The sequence below is a fragment of the Fistularia commersonii genome, chromosome 17 (genome assembly GCF_037954325.1).
Source record: "Fistularia commersonii isolate RoL2024-O1a breed Wild chromosome 17, RoL_Fcom_v1.0, whole genome shotgun sequence".
Taxonomy (NCBI): domain Eukaryota; kingdom Metazoa; phylum Chordata; class Actinopteri; order Syngnathiformes; family Fistulariidae; genus Fistularia; species Fistularia commersonii.
In genome coordinates, this window is record NC_141300.1 from 12,440,604 (window position 1) to 12,457,209 (window position 16,606).

The window sequence follows — 16,606 nt, forward strand, 5'->3', positions numbered from 1 at the left end:
GTGTGACATCACAAAAGCCATCAGTGTAGTTTTACCAAATTCCCAATTTATACATATAAATTAAATAAAACACTAATTTCTATATTCCAGGCTGGTGCCGTGCACGCAGCCAAGCAGCACTGAAGGAGGTGGAGATTGAAAGAGTGAAGAAAGTGATGGAGTAACGCCTCCGCCGCACCTCCTCCACGCTTCTCCCGCACTAAACCGATTGTGTTGCGTGACATTATGGGATGTGGCCGGGGTTCTACGTTCGTGACCTGCCCATCCCGCCCTGCAGGGGGGCTGCTGACGCGCGGCCCGCCGCCGGGCTGGAGGCGCCGGGGCCATAAAAGTCCACGGAATCCCGGCTCCACCCGTTCCACCTCCTCCGACCCGCCGCACCCGCTGCCTTGCACGGAGAGAACCGAGCCGCCGAGCGCACGGAGATCCGGACACGTCCCCGAGGTAAGGCGCTCTTCTCCCCCTGAGAACTTCTCCCACCTCCGGAGAGGCTTCCCGCACCTCGTCCTCCCTGACTCCCGCTCTCCCTCCGCTCCTGCAGATGCAGAGGTGCTTCTGGCTGTTTTGCGCGTCGCTCATCTTTAGTGCGGCTCTTTCCGAGACCATCGGCTTGGTCATCGCGGTAAGAACAACCGGGGAGGGAACTCCTGCAACTTCCACTAATGCTACTACTACTATAACTACTACTACTATTACTACTGCTGCTACTTCTAATGATAATAATCATTTTATACTTTGGAGTGAAAATGTCATTGCACATGAATGCATGAATGAATTTTAAAAAGCCTGCAATTGATAATATATTATAGTATAATATAACATAATGAGTCATGAATTTTGGGGTGTTTGTTGATTCTTGTTTTCTGTGTGATTTTTGGGTTGCTGGGAATTATATGTGCGTGGGTTGGGGTGCAGTGAATTTTATCTTTTATTTTTTTACCTGGAATTGAGCGGGGACAGTTAGTTGTATTGCAGGCTTGTATATAATATAATATAATATAATATAATATAATATAATATAATATAATGTAATATGTGAAATAAATGAACATAGTGAAATATAATAAACACAATATAAAAATATAATATTTATAAGTATAATAATGTTTTCATTACAAAGTACGCAAGTTACACACTTTATCAACATTGTCCTGTCTGTGGTTTTTACACAAATCAACACCATCTGAATAATAATAGCCAACGCTCTAGATCTCAGATCTGTATTTCTTCTTTTTCATTATTTTCTCAATTTTGCTCATTATATTTAGTTTTATTGTGTACAGAGTAACCTGGCAAACCACCTTGGAAAAGAAGTAAAGAAGTAAAAGTGCAAATACACCAGTAATATCTTGAACATCAAAGTGATGCTGTTGCAAACAAGGAGAAACCAGTGTCTCTCCTCCTGCAGGCGAAGGAGAAGCGAGGCTGGACCCTCAACAGCGCTGGATATCTGCTTGGTCCCCGTGAGTGCTAAGTGCACGCACACACACACACACACACACACACACACACACACACACACACACAGGAATTAGCCGCATCCACACGTCTGGATGCAACCCATTGACTTGAAAAGGTTAGTTTATGCAGGTAGTATGTGATCAATCGAACACAGATCAATCTCACACTGTAAGAATCAGTCGTGCGAGGAGAGGAAAGTTCAAAAACACACACACACACACACGAATAACCAATCTATATAAAGAAGTGTAAAGAAAACACACCTTCTACACACAAAAAGCACTGGTAATAACGACGGCATTGAACGCCTCGCTCTCCTGGTCATCGGCCAAAGCTGGCGACCCCGGCCGACACCCGCCAAACATCTAAAGATGCGGGATTTGACGAGCTCGGAAAAAAAGCCGAGCCTGAAAACGCAGTTAAAAGATGTGCTCCTCTTCTTGGTACTTTTAAACAACATCCCTATTCGTCCAGTCTGAACTCCGGGCTCATCTTCTTTGCCGCCGTCCTGCTCGCCAGTGTGCGGGGCACGGGGTTCTCAGAACCCTGGAACTCTGCGTGTTAGTGTGAGTGTGTGTGTGTGTGTGTGTGTGTGTGTGAAGCCTAGGTAAAAGGTTGCTCCTGCCTCATCCTGTGTTTCAGGTCGTATTGATCACCTAATTCAGATAAAGGATTCACCCAGTGCCAGAGGCAGAGACGAGCTGGTCACTCAATGTAAGATAGAAACCCGCGGCCGCTGCAGGGCGTTGGCGCTGGGCCGGGAATTGCTCCGCTCAAACATCCAGCTGCTTGCGCCGCTTCCAGGATCATGTCCGTCCGTCTGTCCATTCATCCCTCCGTCACCTCCCCATCGCCTCCGTCTCTGCATCTGCGCTTACGCATCCTCACATGGCGTCTTGTATGTGAAACCGTTTTTGGTTGTAGCGGGAGCCGGGATGTCCAGCTCCCTTTGAATACACCTCGGGGCTGCAGACAGGAAAACACTTTCTGGAAATCGTGTTTGATTATTATTATTAACATTATCTTCGTATTCTTTACTCATAAGGACGTGGGGGCGTCGTATTCGTTCTAGAACATCCCAGAAAATCAGAGGGTGTGATGCAAAATTCAAATCCAGAGCTTCAGAAACTCTTCCTTTTGCTCACGGAGCATTAAAACCCCGCCAGCACATAAAATAACCACACAGTACGTCTCAGCGATCTCTAATAACAATATAATAACAGCTAACGGCTGTCATAGTTCTCTCTCTCTCTCACACACACACACACACACACACACACATACACACACACACACAGAGTCACCAGAGGCACAACAGTTTTCTGATTACCCGCTGCCTGCGGTTTCTCCTCTCTTTAATAGAGAACACACACATACACACACATACACACACACACACACAAACACAAATAATGTAACGCATAATAAACAATAAACCGATTAAACAATCGGAGCGATAAAACAGTTCCGACTGTTTCTGTGACTGATGGTGCCGTGGACGTCCAGCGCTCTGCAGGGCAGAGACACATTCCATTTAATTGTACTCGTGCTGCGATGCTAAGATGGGAAGTTCCGGGGAATTAATTTAGTTTATCATTTTTTGCCATATCCTTGACGCACCCAGGCAGCGGCGCAGACAGTGCAGGGGTTAGCCGCTCGAGTGCACGTTTGACGAGTGGATTAATTGAAAGACAATTAACGCTTAAACTCTTAAAAAGTAGGGAGAGGTGAAGTAGTTGATATGAGTGGGTGAACGGTGACACACACACACACACACTGCAATGTTTACACGGGTCATGGTGAAGAACCGCTTGCCTCTGTGACAATTTAAAGGGACGAAACACGTTACGCTGTTATGGCAACCGTACCTGAGAAGCAGGATGCTAAAGTCCTGTTGGTGAACGGCGGGCTGCATGTGAACTTTGACCTCCGGCTGAGGACATTACCTACCCCCCCCCCCCCCCCCCGTTGGTGGCTGAGCAACTGACACCGCTTGTCAATCATTTGTGCTTATTCCATATTTAATCTGTGTTTTACTGTGTTTAAAACCTGCTTCTCACATTTTTTTCTTTCAAATTTGCAATTCCGCGAGCCAAGCCCTGCAGGTGGTCCGTACGCGTTTGGAATAATAAAAATAACAATTGATAAAAAAAAAAAGACAAAAGGAACCAAACAATTACGAACAAACCACCATGATAAAAGTCGCCGCCTGAGTGCAGGCGGGGGGACATGTGTGTGCTTCCAGAGCCAATATCTAGATGTGTGTAACTTGTTTTAACTCCGCAGCTCATGCTCGGAGGCACAATTTTATGACATAACACTCAGTTAGCGTCTGAGTGGCTGTAAAAACCCACAGATTGACTTCTGCGGAAAAAGAATCAGCCGACTTGGGAGAGACCTGAGGGGATGCAGCCAGCGGAGCGAGTCGCAGCTTTGACGCATAAGTGGTTTGTATGATTTCTCATCAGATGGCATCGACGGGCACCGGACGCTCGGCGACAAGCCGGGTCTGGCCGGCAAGAGAGACCTGGGCCAGGAGGACGAGTTCAGACCAGGTCGGTGTTTCTGCAGCAATGGACTTCCAGCTTATCCGTCTCCTTCTACTGTGACGGGAGCGGATTTGAAATCCCTGCCAGGGAGTGCGACGTTTGCAGATGTGATCTGTAGTGAGAGCGGGTGGAGGGACATCTGGGGAGGTGGAGGTGTGGAAGTCAGCTGCAAGAAATAGTGGAGGTTGGAGAAAAGGTGGAGGAACAAGCGGGTTGGAGCGGTCGGAGGGAAAAAAAAAAAGCTGAAAGCAACGGTGGGGAAGACTGAGGTGAGAGCAGCCATGATGTCTGGGTTCCTGAGAAGACAGGAAGCAGAGCTGGAGGCAGCAGAGATGAAGATGTGGAGGTCTCTTGGACAGGATCAGGAAGGAGCCATCAGAGGGACAGTACATGTTAGATTTTCTAGAGATGAAGCCAGACTGAGATTGTTTGGACCTGGACGGAGAAGGTGATGGTGAAGATCCGGGTAGAAGGATGCTGAGGTTGGAGGTCTATGCATTGACGGAAGGAGGACATGAAGAAGAGAAGGACTATTTTTGTGTTTTGTGTACAGGCACCCAAAGGATAGCAGACGAGGACATCATCCACACCGTCATCGACTTCCTGTCCTACCTCAAACTCAAAGGTGACGTTTGTACGTCTTCATCCACGTACTGCCGTCACCATTTACAACCGCAGCTAAATACGCAAACAGATTTAGCCGCTGTTCGACTTTTTAAAAACCCATATTTGTGTGCGTGTGTTGTTGCAGAGTTGGGCGCCTTGGACAGCCTGTCTCCCTCTGTGACGTCAGAGGAGCTGGCCAACCCTTAGCCTGTCTGCCACCCCACGCCGACCCCCCGACCCCCTGACCGCCGACCCCCCCCTCCCCCCCGACCCCCTTTGCTGCACCAACCGCCACGCTGGATCGGTACAGAACCGACGCCGACCTCGGTACAAATATCAGAACATCTTCTGTGTCCGTGTAAATACGATGGCGTTGGCTGTAGGTTGCTAAGACGCGGGTGCGGGCGGCGGGTTCGGGGGTCTTTCTCCTATCTAACAACGCGTTCCTCGTGTGATCTCAGAGAGTTGAATGAAATAAAGACTTAAAATGGCACCGGATCCACATCCTGAATTCACGTGTCACTTCGTGGTTCATCGTGTTCTGATGGAAATAAATAAATGTTCTGTGATGATAAACCCGCTTACTGGGCTCCGAGGTCCATCGTTTGATTATTTCTAGTGTCGATCCTTGGTTTTTCTATCGACCACTGTATTCGCTTTCCTTCTGCAGCATGCTAACGCTGGTAAAGGACCAATAGGATCTTAGAGAACGTTATATCTAACAAGCTACGGCCTGCAGATGGTGTTTCAGAGTCGGACCGACATCAGGACCTCTTGGATTTTAGGAAAACCCAAGATGTCCTCCTCTTCCGGTCCCACCAAAGGAAGGTTTTCTCCACAGTCACGGCAAGAACGCTCGATATGAGTCTTATCAGATTAAATCACATCAATGAAACAAGATAACAGATACATTCATTCGTCGACGCCGCTTACCCTGCTGTCAGGGTCGCGGCGGGGCCGGGTTTTGTCCCGGGGGGTTCGTCCCGGACCGGTCGATCACAGGGCCGCATACAGAGACACACCATTCACACATCCGGACATTTATTACCTACTCGCTGTGAGATGGAAGCTTTAACTGAGGCCAGAGCTAATATATTTCACATCTCGACCGTTATTGATCTTATACGTCTGACTCGTCTCCTCAAAACAGGCAGGAAGTGCTTTTAATTAACATAACAGTCTAAATACGGTCATAAAACCCGCCTCATCTAATTACTCAATACCGCCTCCAAAAGTGATCCATTGCTGGGTGCAGCTGTGATTCAACAGCTGGATAAATCCGCAGCAGATGCTTTGGGATCATCTATTCACTCACGTGTAGAAAATGTATCAATGCGCTTAAGGTTTCCAATCCCCTGCAAGCACTGCATTCAGATGCTGAAATACAGTGACTTATTTGTGTGTGAGGAACATTTTGAAGTTACTTTCTGCTTCTTGGTGAAAAACTGGTGATGTTAGAGACGCTAACCTGGTCTGGAATCAGGCTCCAATAGAGGACATGCTGGATTTCTCTCATGGCGCTTTGCTCCCACTCAGTGGTCAGATGTGTCATTGTCTCCCTGTCAGAGAGAGAATTACCACTGTCGTTATAACTGTACTTTAGGAAACAATTTACTCTAAAAAAAAAAGGCAGAGGGGTCAAATCTAGTCATTTCAAGGTTAAGATTTCTACTGGATGAATTCTGTCTGGACACCCAGTTTCCCTGGTTAGAATTATTAGCTAAAATGATTAAATTAATATGGATGGTTTCCTGATAAGATCGGATGCGAGAGAGAGGAGACAGTTTGTAAAGTGATGTCACAAAGGGAAATTTTTGAAGTTGGGCCTTTTTAGTATTTGCAAGTTGAAGTAAATTCAGAGCTTCTTGGTTGCTTTGAAGAGGTCGGTAATACAACGCCAAGGATGCAGACCAACGTCAAAGCTTACAGTAACGGGGTTGGTTGACCCTGGAGTCAGGCCTCAGAGCTGCCGATAGAGGCAGCTAAAATAAGATAAGAATCACAGGTCAGTGAGAAAATGGTCCTACTGTTAGATTACAGAGATACGACAAGCCGACCTGAACCCGGACGCTGGAATCCAACTTTGCATTCAACCTTGCAATCAAGAAGACCTGAGCAGAAAACATCTTAATCGGAGCATTCAGTTCCAGGTCTACAGATGTTTCAAGTTTCACAAGTTATGCCCCATCAGTCAGCTCTGCATGATTATAATTAGTATTTAGAAATGATGGTTGACTTCAATCGTGATTAAGTGACAATTCTCAACAGGTGATTTCTCCAGGTGCCGTTGGGATAAAAACATAAGGATTGAGCGACACGTGTCTGGACACGGCGACATCGATATCCAACTCCAGCTGAGGTTTGAATACTACACAGAGGTTTCATATTTCATTTATCAGCCGGAAAAAAAACAGTTAGCGGCCTTTCTATATGATGCTTTACAGCAAAACGATGAAGAAGACATGAAATGTGCCGACTGTTTACAACGTTATTGCAAAGACCTGGGAAACCAGGTGTATGTAGGACGGCATGGGTATCATCTGGAGGTTCTGTCCACAGCATGGTCTTCACAGATGCAGTTGGAAATGTCAAATCTGAGCCTCGGTCAGCTGAACGCGACTGGACTGATGTTCATGGGGAAGTCGCCGCCCCAAAGGACTGCACTCCCGAGAGGGACACGCAGGCGCCCCGATTCCCTGCAGAGACCCGGGCTTGACCGGGGCTTCGTTGGTTCCATATTTGCACCATCATCCCACTGAGGCAGGAGTGGTGGACCCATCTCACCTACAGGTGTCCTACCAAAGGTTTGAACACTATCAACGCAGCAGGTTTAACTTGACAAAGATTCTGCCAATACCAATCTTCTCACAGGAGGCAAAGTAAAAGCATTGAATTTCATTCAGTTCTTGTTTATATTACTAAACATGCATTGCATTGAACAGGTGGCGATGCAGTAGAAACATAGTTTACATAATCCCCTCTCAGACACCTGAAGGTACCCGGATGCTGCGCAGATGGTCATTAAAACGGTCTTTGACCAGCCGGCGCCATTGAGCTACATTGCTGTTACTGCCAGCTGAGAGGCGACCGGGAACTTCCCGGAGGTTCACGGCAAAGGACTCATGCTGTTTAACTGAAGAACATAAAAGCAGCTCCCGAAGAGATGGCGCTTACACAAGGAATGACGAAGAAGCAAAATAAATAAAATGAGGTTTTCATTGATTTTGATTTAGATTGACACCCCTGCAGCATAGTTCTTGGTGTTTAGGTTCCACTAGCACGTAGTCCCGCCTGTGGGAACCGTGAACGAAATTCAGAGACGTGTCAATTCACACGACGCCCATTCTGCGACAAATAGCATCGGCTTGTTGTCGTGGGTCAGTGTGCAGACTTAAAAACCAATACGTGCTGGTTTCCTGTTTCCCATCCACCCAGGCCACAGATACTACGGCCCACGCCGCTGCACCTTGGCTGAACAATGAACGCACGCCCTACGGCGCGATGCCGGTGACACGACACATCGCGCTGCGTGCTATTCACAGCGTCCGCTGATGCTGTTTGCAACAGGTGTGTCCTCTTTTAGACTGACCTACGTGGATATGAACCCGTAGGTGTGTGTCTGCACCCCACGGGGCCATCGACTGTTTCCAGATGGACCTGCTCCAGTCGTAGCTCACGTCGCCCGGCCTGTAAGTCCAAGGTGCCGACGCCCGCACGGAGTGGCTTTGCGGATTTTGCAATTCTTACAAAGGTTCTGTGACGAACTTTACATCACTGTCTGAAAAAAATCACTGTCTATCAGAAAAAGAGGACAATGCAGCCTCAGGACGGCACTGGCCGGTGTCTCCACGAGCCAACCTCGTGGAGGACACAGAGCAGTGTCCCCCTGAGCTGGTCCCAAGCCCGGAGAAACGCAGAGGGTTGTGTCAGAAAGGGCAAAACCAAACATGCGAACAATAATAACCAGATCATACCGGACTAGTCGAGGCTCGGGTTAACAACGACCACCGTTGGTATAGATGACCTACAGGGTACCAATGGACACCGGGTTACTGTAGGTCAAAGAAAGAGAGGAGGAAGGCGTGTTCGGAAGCAGAGACAGAAGTGGAAAGGAAAGAGTCTGGGAATGAGAGTAGGGACTTTGAATATTGGGACTATGACAGGAAAAGGTAGAGAGTTGGTCGACATGATGCAGAGAAGGAAGGTGGACATACTGTGTGTCCAGGAGACCAGGTGGAAAGGTAGTAAGGCTAGAAGCTTAGGAGCAGGATTTAAGTTGTAGTATCATGGTTCTGAGAAGAAGAGAAATGGAGTAGGAGTTATCTTGGAGGAGTTTGTTAGGAACGCTCTGGAGGTGAAAAGGATGTCAGATAGACTTATGAGTCTGAAACTAGAAACTGAAGGTGTGATGCTCAATGTTGTTAGTGGCTACGCCAGTTAGATGAAGTGATGCAGAATATCCACAGAAATGAGAGAGTGGTCATTGGTGCAGACTTCAATGGACATGTTGGTGAAGACAATAGAGGGGATGAAGAAGTGATGGGCAGATTTGGGACACAGGATAGGAATGCAGAGGGACAGATTTTGCAAAAAGGATGGAAATGGCTGTAGTGAACACCTTTTTCCAGAAAAAACAGGAACATAGGGTAACTTATAAGAGCGGAGGTAGGAGCATGTAGGTAGACTACATCTTGTATAGATGAGGTAACCTGAAAGAGATCAGTGACTGCAAAGTAGTCGTAGGTGAGAGTTTAGCCCGACAGCATAGGATGGTGGTTTGTAGGATGACTCTGGTGACAAGGATGATCAAGAGGACGAAGGCAGAGCAGATGATAGAGTGGTGGAAGCTGAAAAGGGAGGAGGGTTGTATGTTTATTTATTTATTTATTGACGTAGTGAGATAGGATATGAAGGTAGTTGGTGTGAGAGAGGAGGATACCGAGAATAGAGTTAGATGGAGAAAGTTGATTTGCTGTGACGACTCCTGATGGGAAAAGCCGAAAGAAGAAGAAGAAGATCAGAAGGGGATGGACATGTCAGCTCAGCTGTTTCTACCTGGAGGGTGTTCAAAATACAACGTCCAGTTACTTGAAGACTAAAACCTAGGTCTTCTGAGGAGCATCTTGCAGATGAGCAGATCCTTGTGTTGTCCACCCAGGACCTCTACACCCCACTTCAGTTGGGAGTGGCTGCCACAGGGGGTGAAGACAGCATGTGTTAAGTTATGCATTCTTTTGGAAACGGTTTTGCGCCACATAATATGAACGCAAGAGAAAAGGTGTGCTCAGAGAGAGTTCTGATGAATGAACCCCCTTCTTTGTTAGATGTTTTGGAGAACGCCAGCTTGGTAGGAAAACATGTCAAAATGATCCTGGAACCCCATCAATCACACATATTCCTCCAGGACAGGTAGACAGTCTTTCCCATGATTGAAGCCAGAGCCAGAACATCCAACCATCAGCCTGAGACAAGTTACAACAATGACTAATCTTTATATATCTCAAGACTTCATTTCTCTAATGACAGATTCTAAAAGGGTTTGAAGAATGTGCATCTTTTAAGTGTAGACTTGTACATTAAAGTTTGCCCAAAGAAATGCTGAAAAACACAGATTCAGGTGTCTATCAGAACTGACAGATGTACCCTTGTCTCTGGGATTACCAACACGTAAAATGTATTCCATTTAGGCTTTAAATCACGCAAAAATATGTAATTGCTGCTTTTTAAATGTGTGCAAGTCAAGGAAACCTGCCTCTGCACCAAATCCCAGTGCCTCAAACTGCAAGTGCTATTAATTCACGTGAATCGTAATCCGGACCGGCAGCACAGCGCCAACTCCACAAAACCCAAAACCCACCCGATCCTTGCCTGAATGCATTAAAATAACCAAACAAAAATGCAACTGACCCTCTGGGTTTGCAATGACATGTAAATGTGTTTTCCTCTTCCAGTTACTGTCCGTGTTTTGCGGGCGGGGTGATGTGCAGCAGCTGTGGATGCTCCACCTGGGTGCATCAGAAGGCAATACGGGAGAATCCCAATTATTAACATATTTAGAAATATATGAATTTGAGGGTAGTTGTGGGATGGTAAAGGGAGGCTCGCAGCTAACTGACAGGCCCATCCAGTCTGTGGCCGCTGAGAAACTATGGATTGCTGCAGGCTGTCGGAGCAGGTACAGACAGTAAGGCATGGGGAGCGCGGCGAGTGCCATTGATTGTTTGTAATTGTCATTTCAGCCCAGTCGGCGAGAGCCACACTTAGCAGGTCTGGTTCGACGGCACTCTAACTGGAAATCACTCATAGAGGAGCCATGATGTTTCCCGGCAGTCTCCGATGTGTTCCTCAGACAGGCTTTGTGGCTGCAAGGACGGGATAATTGCTCAAATTTTCTCCACGGACACAATTCATAGCACCGTCATAGGCTTCATCCGAAGCAAAATCTTTGTGTTAAATGTTCATTGCCAGGTTTCTTCTTTCGATTATCATTAAGGCTGTCAGAATTGCGACTCTTTTAGGGCGCGTCCCGCTCATCTGCATGCAAAAGATTGTCACAGGGAAAGCAGGAGATGTCAAAGTTCGGCACGACAAAGGGCTGCGACAACAAATGCTTGAGCTGCGTGAAGAACTAGAAATCCTCCAACTTCTTGATCTCCACTCCCTTTAGCATCACTGTTCCTCTTGGGTTCCTTTCATTCACAAACATATATTCTGTCTTTCTGCGACTAACCTTCATTCCTCTCCATTCCACAGCAAACCTCCACCTCTAAGGATTTTTCCTCATTCAGCATCTGCAGATCGACTGCATTAAACAAAATCACGCCCGGACACGTCTTTCGCCGCGGGTCCCCTGACATCCTCTTATCAAAAATTTGCACACCTCTGTATGAAAGCATCAGTTAGTTATAATATAAAGTGAAAGAAAACGAGTAGCTCAAAGCAGGTAGGAGGCTGGTCGACAGGCCGGCTCTGTTTTGTAGTAGCTGTAGGTGGAGGGACAGCTGCTCTAACTATCATTGATCAGCCTACTGACTCATATAGACTCTAAACACACGTGGTATGGCTGATGAGCTCAAAGAAACACACCTACAACATCTGTGTAGGTTAACGTGTTTGTTTTGGTCCACTGTTGTCTTTGCACCATGCGAAAGGGATGACGGGAGGTGCTGAACGAGATGATGAAGATGACGACGTATCGAACCAAACAAGGCCTCCCGTGTTCATTTGCAGGAACATTAATGGTGTTCGTAAACTAACATTTACAAAATACCCTTAGGTTCTGAGATTTTGCAAGAAACACCAGGTTCTTCAAAGCTAACAGAACCCGATGAACCCTATTCTCGAATGCAGCTCAACGGGTAACTTCAGAACCCCTGAGGTACTCGACACTCCTTGCAGACGGGAGATGAGTGAGCGGCTCTCTGCAGAATGGACCTCCTTGTTTGCACGGAGACTCATTGGACAGTAAATTATGAGCAAAACTTGAATCTAGAAACCTTAAAGGGTGAAATGGGAAATAAAACTCTGGCCCAAACATGCAAAAATAGTCACATTTGTTGCCAATCAGTGGAGATAGGACCTTGATGAAGTCATGAGTAATTCAGACAGAAATTTTTAATCCAGAGCTAAAGGGAAAGCCATTGAACGATTATCAATAAGCCATCTGCCCTTCAGTCTTTATCAAAAACAGCACATGGCAAACTGGCAGACCACTTCTAATCATGCTAAAGTAGCTTTATGTCGTTTCCGGCGGTAAAAAAGAAACCAGCTTCATGCATGAGAACCTACAGCTTTCAGGAGGGGGAGTTTAAACCTGCAGACAGTGGAGTCACAATTGGCTTGGAGAAAATATGGGGAAAAATCTATGGTTTTCTGAGAGACTTCTAAATGCCTTTGTGCTCCAGGGCGTGACAATCAATGTGTTCATCAGAAGATATATTTGTGCATCGAGGTGGCCAGTGTTGCTAATAACTCCTGCCGCAGTGGAGTGCTATGCCCAGGACGAGCATCTGGAGCAGGCTGGACAGTGTCACACTCTGATTCTCAACACAATGTCCCAAATACAACAACACATAAAAAGGAAGCATGAAAGCAATGCCGTGGCCACATCACACTGGTCACGATGAAGACCGTGAAAACAGGAACCTTCAGCCACCAGCCGATGCCGAACAATGAATATGAAATCATTCAAGTGTGTTATGACTCGGTGTGGCAGCTTTAATAACATTTTTAAAGTAAATATCTACCCAAATATATATATATATAAATATAGGTACACACACACACACACACATATTCCCAAACTCAAGCACATATATATGAACCCTAAATCAATAGTCATGCTGAGTTTGGGAATATTATGCAGAATTTATTCATTCATTTTAATCCTCAGAAGCAAAATATATACCATTTTATATATCGGTATATATATATATATACCGTAATTTCCGGACGATAAGCCGCAACTTTTTTCATGTAAACAACGATGCGGCTAATATATGGACTTTGGGGGGGGACGCTTACAAGCTTCACGCCGCTAAAACATTTATCCTCGACACATCGGACCGATGAAATGACCAGGAAATTCTGAATGCGTTCAACTCCGACACCGAAGAAGACGAGTGACGGTTTTAGTGCGCAGGAGGAAGCCCGAGATAGCGACCGGCTCGCCGGTGCGGCTTATATTGAGGTGCGCTCAATAGTCCGGAAATTACGGTATATGAAATATATGTATAGCAAAATATGTTTCAAAACCACGTAAATAATAGCTAATGGCTAAATTGTGCATTTTACACACGCAAGCGCACGCACACACGTAATCTGCTGTTAACTGACTCAAAGGACCATAAACATATCAAAGGATGCTTGTCGATATGAAGATGTGGAGGTTCTCGTTTGCGAGAGAGAAGGACGGACAGGATCGGAGTCCATCAGAGAGACAGAACTTGTCAGATGTTGTGGACATAAAGTCAGGCTGAGATGATTTAGACATGGACAGAGGAGGGATCTGGGTAGAAGACCAGACAGGAGGTTTATGGATGGATGGATGGGACGAGGACAGGAAGTCAGTTGGTGTGAGAGAGCAGGATGGATGAAGATGACAAACAAGAACCAACATTTTCCACTGCGAAAGCTTGATTATTTGAGAAGCTTCCCACAGATAAAAGCAGCGCCTGGCCCGCGGCCTCCCAGGTAAGCTGCCGTCCTAACAAATCCAGAGCTCCATTCTGTAGAGCGATGTGAGCAATGTTGGCCTTGCACCTGTTTAAAGCAGCAAAACCGCAAAAATAAGACTAAAATGACAAACCTCTAGCAACGACAGAGGAACGTATAAAAATTCTATCTCGAACTTTGCAATTTAGTTCATCAAGCAAATAAAACATGGTTAAGCGGGGAATAATAACAGCTCCTTTGGCTGGACTTTGTATTCCGATTGGCTAGTTTTGGATTTCTTTTTCCAGATGTCAGTTAGAATAAAGGGTACAACAGGGGGATGGGACACTGAGCGGCTGGGCCGGCTCCTTATTTTGTGATACTTTGCTGGAAGAGCTCGGAAATGTAAATCAGATGCTAATATATGAAATAGAAAAGTAAATAAGAGTGTTAATGCAGGGGATAACATGGCATGCGGCATATTTGTGGAAATCGCACAGCCAGTCCATGGTATTGATGTTGTGCAGAGCGGACGGCGGCCGTGACGTCAGCCAGTGTTTTTGAACTGTTTTTTTAGACTCTAGTAAACAGGAGCCCTGCCAGGTCTCACGGGGCGCTGGGATCGAACCGCGCACCGCTCCTGGCTCGGCGGGCAAATAAAAGCGGTGTGTTAGTCTCCGGTCTGCGGAAAACGCACCAATCGGACCCAAACTCTTCACTTCAGCAGAGACGGTGAGTAGGATCCCGTGCATGTTTTCAAGTATTGGTGCACGTCCCATTTAAGAGCTGTATGTCTGATTACTAGCCTTTTAACAAAATTAAGATGCCGTTTGACATATTTTCTGGTTTAATGCTTTTGAACACAGCTATTTCTTTTTTGCACGACTGATAAAATGCATTTATAATTCAACACTTAAAACAACTTAAAACGGGATAAAAACAACAGGTGGATGGTTTTAGTTATCTTTTATGACTGTTAAACATTATTGTTTGCTGGTGCATTTAGGTCAAAATCTGTAACAACAAACATTCAACATTCTAACTTTGCCTTCTCTCTTTTTGCTTCAACTCTAAGATTTAAAGTTAAACTTTAAATTTCCAGAGAGAGGAGTTGCAGTTAAAGTGAAAACACTTCAGCATGTACTTCTTTTAAAGCGGCACTAGTATTATCACCACAGAAAAGGCTTTGTTGACGGGCATCCGAAGGTACGAACTGCCAACGGTGCATTTCAGCACCAGCTGTGTGTCTGTGTTACACTTACAGTGTCAATCTTGGCATTTGGTGTTCTTCCAGAGGATGGGAGCCACAGTCTGGATATGCGCCCTGCTCATCTCTTTGTGTGTGGAAACTTGTTGTGCACAGAAGGCAAGTCTCACTGCCTCCTTGTATTTTTTACAACTATTGTTTTCCTGCAACAAAGCAAATTGTTACCCCCCCCCCCCCTCCCCCCGACTTCTGCTCCTCAGCTGAACATCCACTGGGGTCCTCAGTCCATGATGTACTTGAAGGGAAAACGTAAGTCTAACCCTCAAACCAGCCTCCAAGCTCACTTTTATATTGCATGGTATTTGTTATTATTTTATATTAGGTGCTACTCTGAAGTATCTTTATTTCAACTTGCAAGAAATATATAGATGGACAGAATCTACAAAAATACAGAAGAAAGACGAAAAACACACAGAACAATCAGAATAGATCACCTAACTTTTTCTAAGTCGCTTTGGATAAAAGTGTCTGCCAAAATGACTGCAATGTAATGTAATGTCTAACAACCTTACATGGTAGTGAAATTAAATGGGAGGATTAAAAGCAATGTAGGGAAAAACACCATGAAAGATCAAAACAAAGAACTTCAGCCAAAAAAAAAAAAAAAGAAAACATTCTGGGAGAAAACAACCCTTCTACCCTTTCTGCTGTCAGACGGCAGGAGGTTTGCGTCGGAGGAGGACCATGGCTTGAAGCAGGGTGCGCAGGACTGGTACACTGTGCTCAAAGGTAATCTCCGTATTTTACTATTACACACTCCAGTTCCTTTCAGATAGTCTTCTCCTGGCAGTATGTTTAGAATCAGAACACCTGATGCCAATATTTACATTGCACCCACACAGAGAGGACACAGGGACGCTTAATGTAGTTAATTGCATTAATTGCGATTGTGGAGGCTGTATTCCACATCACAGGTGGTAACACGACTACATTGGGCAGCATGGAAACTGCCCAATGTAGGTGTACTAGTATAACTTGGAAAAATTCAAGAGCATATTACTTGTTTTGTTAAGCAATTGTCCACGATTGCATGCAGGCATCCAGAGGCTGCAGTCGCTGGAATTCAGCAAACCTGGCCACATCTTGAGCTCGGAGAAACTCCTCATCCACTACCTTCGGGAGAGATGAGACGCACCGATGCCTATGAAATGCAGATCACTCGTCCACAATAACACAGAAACACCCTGACACCCCTTGTCCATAGTTTTCTTATGGCAGGGGATTAAGGGTCCTTATTTTTGAGGGATAGTCAATATTCTCCTTTTTGCCCAGCAGAGGGCAGTCACTGACCGCAGAGGACCTGATGGAGGATCCCACAACCACATCAACCATCACCCCAGGTGGAGAGAAAAAAAAAAGAAGTAATTTTCAGACTCTTAAAAATCAGCGAGCATCGTTTGAGCTGTTCAAACACAGGAGTTCTGTATGTAACATCTGTGGTGATAGCAAAGAGCCCCACTGTATCCTATATCCAAAGGCGTGTCGGTAGTGTTTTTTGTGAAACCAGGCATGTTGTTTTTGTGACTATACATGGGACCAACATTATACACAGATAATGGGTTGAAATAAA

At 45.8% G+C, this 16,606-nt stretch overlaps 2 protein-coding genes across 4 annotated transcripts; both read left to right on the forward strand.

Moving 5' to 3' along the window:
• The first annotated feature begins 303 nt into the window (after window positions 1-303).
• Window positions 304-5,215, forward strand: gal (galanin/GMAP prepropeptide). Of its 3 annotated transcripts, none has more exons than XM_086163307.1 (6): window positions 304-444; window positions 542-622; window positions 1,409-1,463; window positions 3,930-4,016; window positions 4,564-4,644; window positions 4,762-5,215. In XM_086163307.1, coding segments are annotated over exons 2-6 (306 nt in total). In that variant the 5' UTR covers window positions 304-444; the 3' UTR covers window positions 4,764-5,215. The 3 variants fall into 3 exon arrangements, with proteins under 3 accessions (XP_086019433.1, XP_086019431.1, XP_086019432.1); XM_086163306.1 differs by having other exon boundaries at window positions 306-444; window positions 4,564-4,635; window positions 4,762-5,214; XM_086163305.1 differs by having other exon boundaries at window positions 4,564-5,215.
• Window positions 5,216-14,393: 9,178 nt separating this feature from the next.
• On the forward strand, window positions 14,394-16,606 carry LOC147225215 (spexin prohormone 2-like). The gene is made up of 5 exons (XM_086163734.1): window positions 14,394-14,501; window positions 15,064-15,135; window positions 15,237-15,285; window positions 15,691-15,765; window positions 16,073-16,606. Exons 2-5 carry the CDS (start codon window positions 15,067-15,069, stop codon window positions 16,162-16,164), a joined length of 285 nt encoding a protein of 94 aa, XP_086019860.1. The 5' UTR covers window positions 14,394-14,501; window positions 15,064-15,066; the 3' UTR covers window positions 16,165-16,606.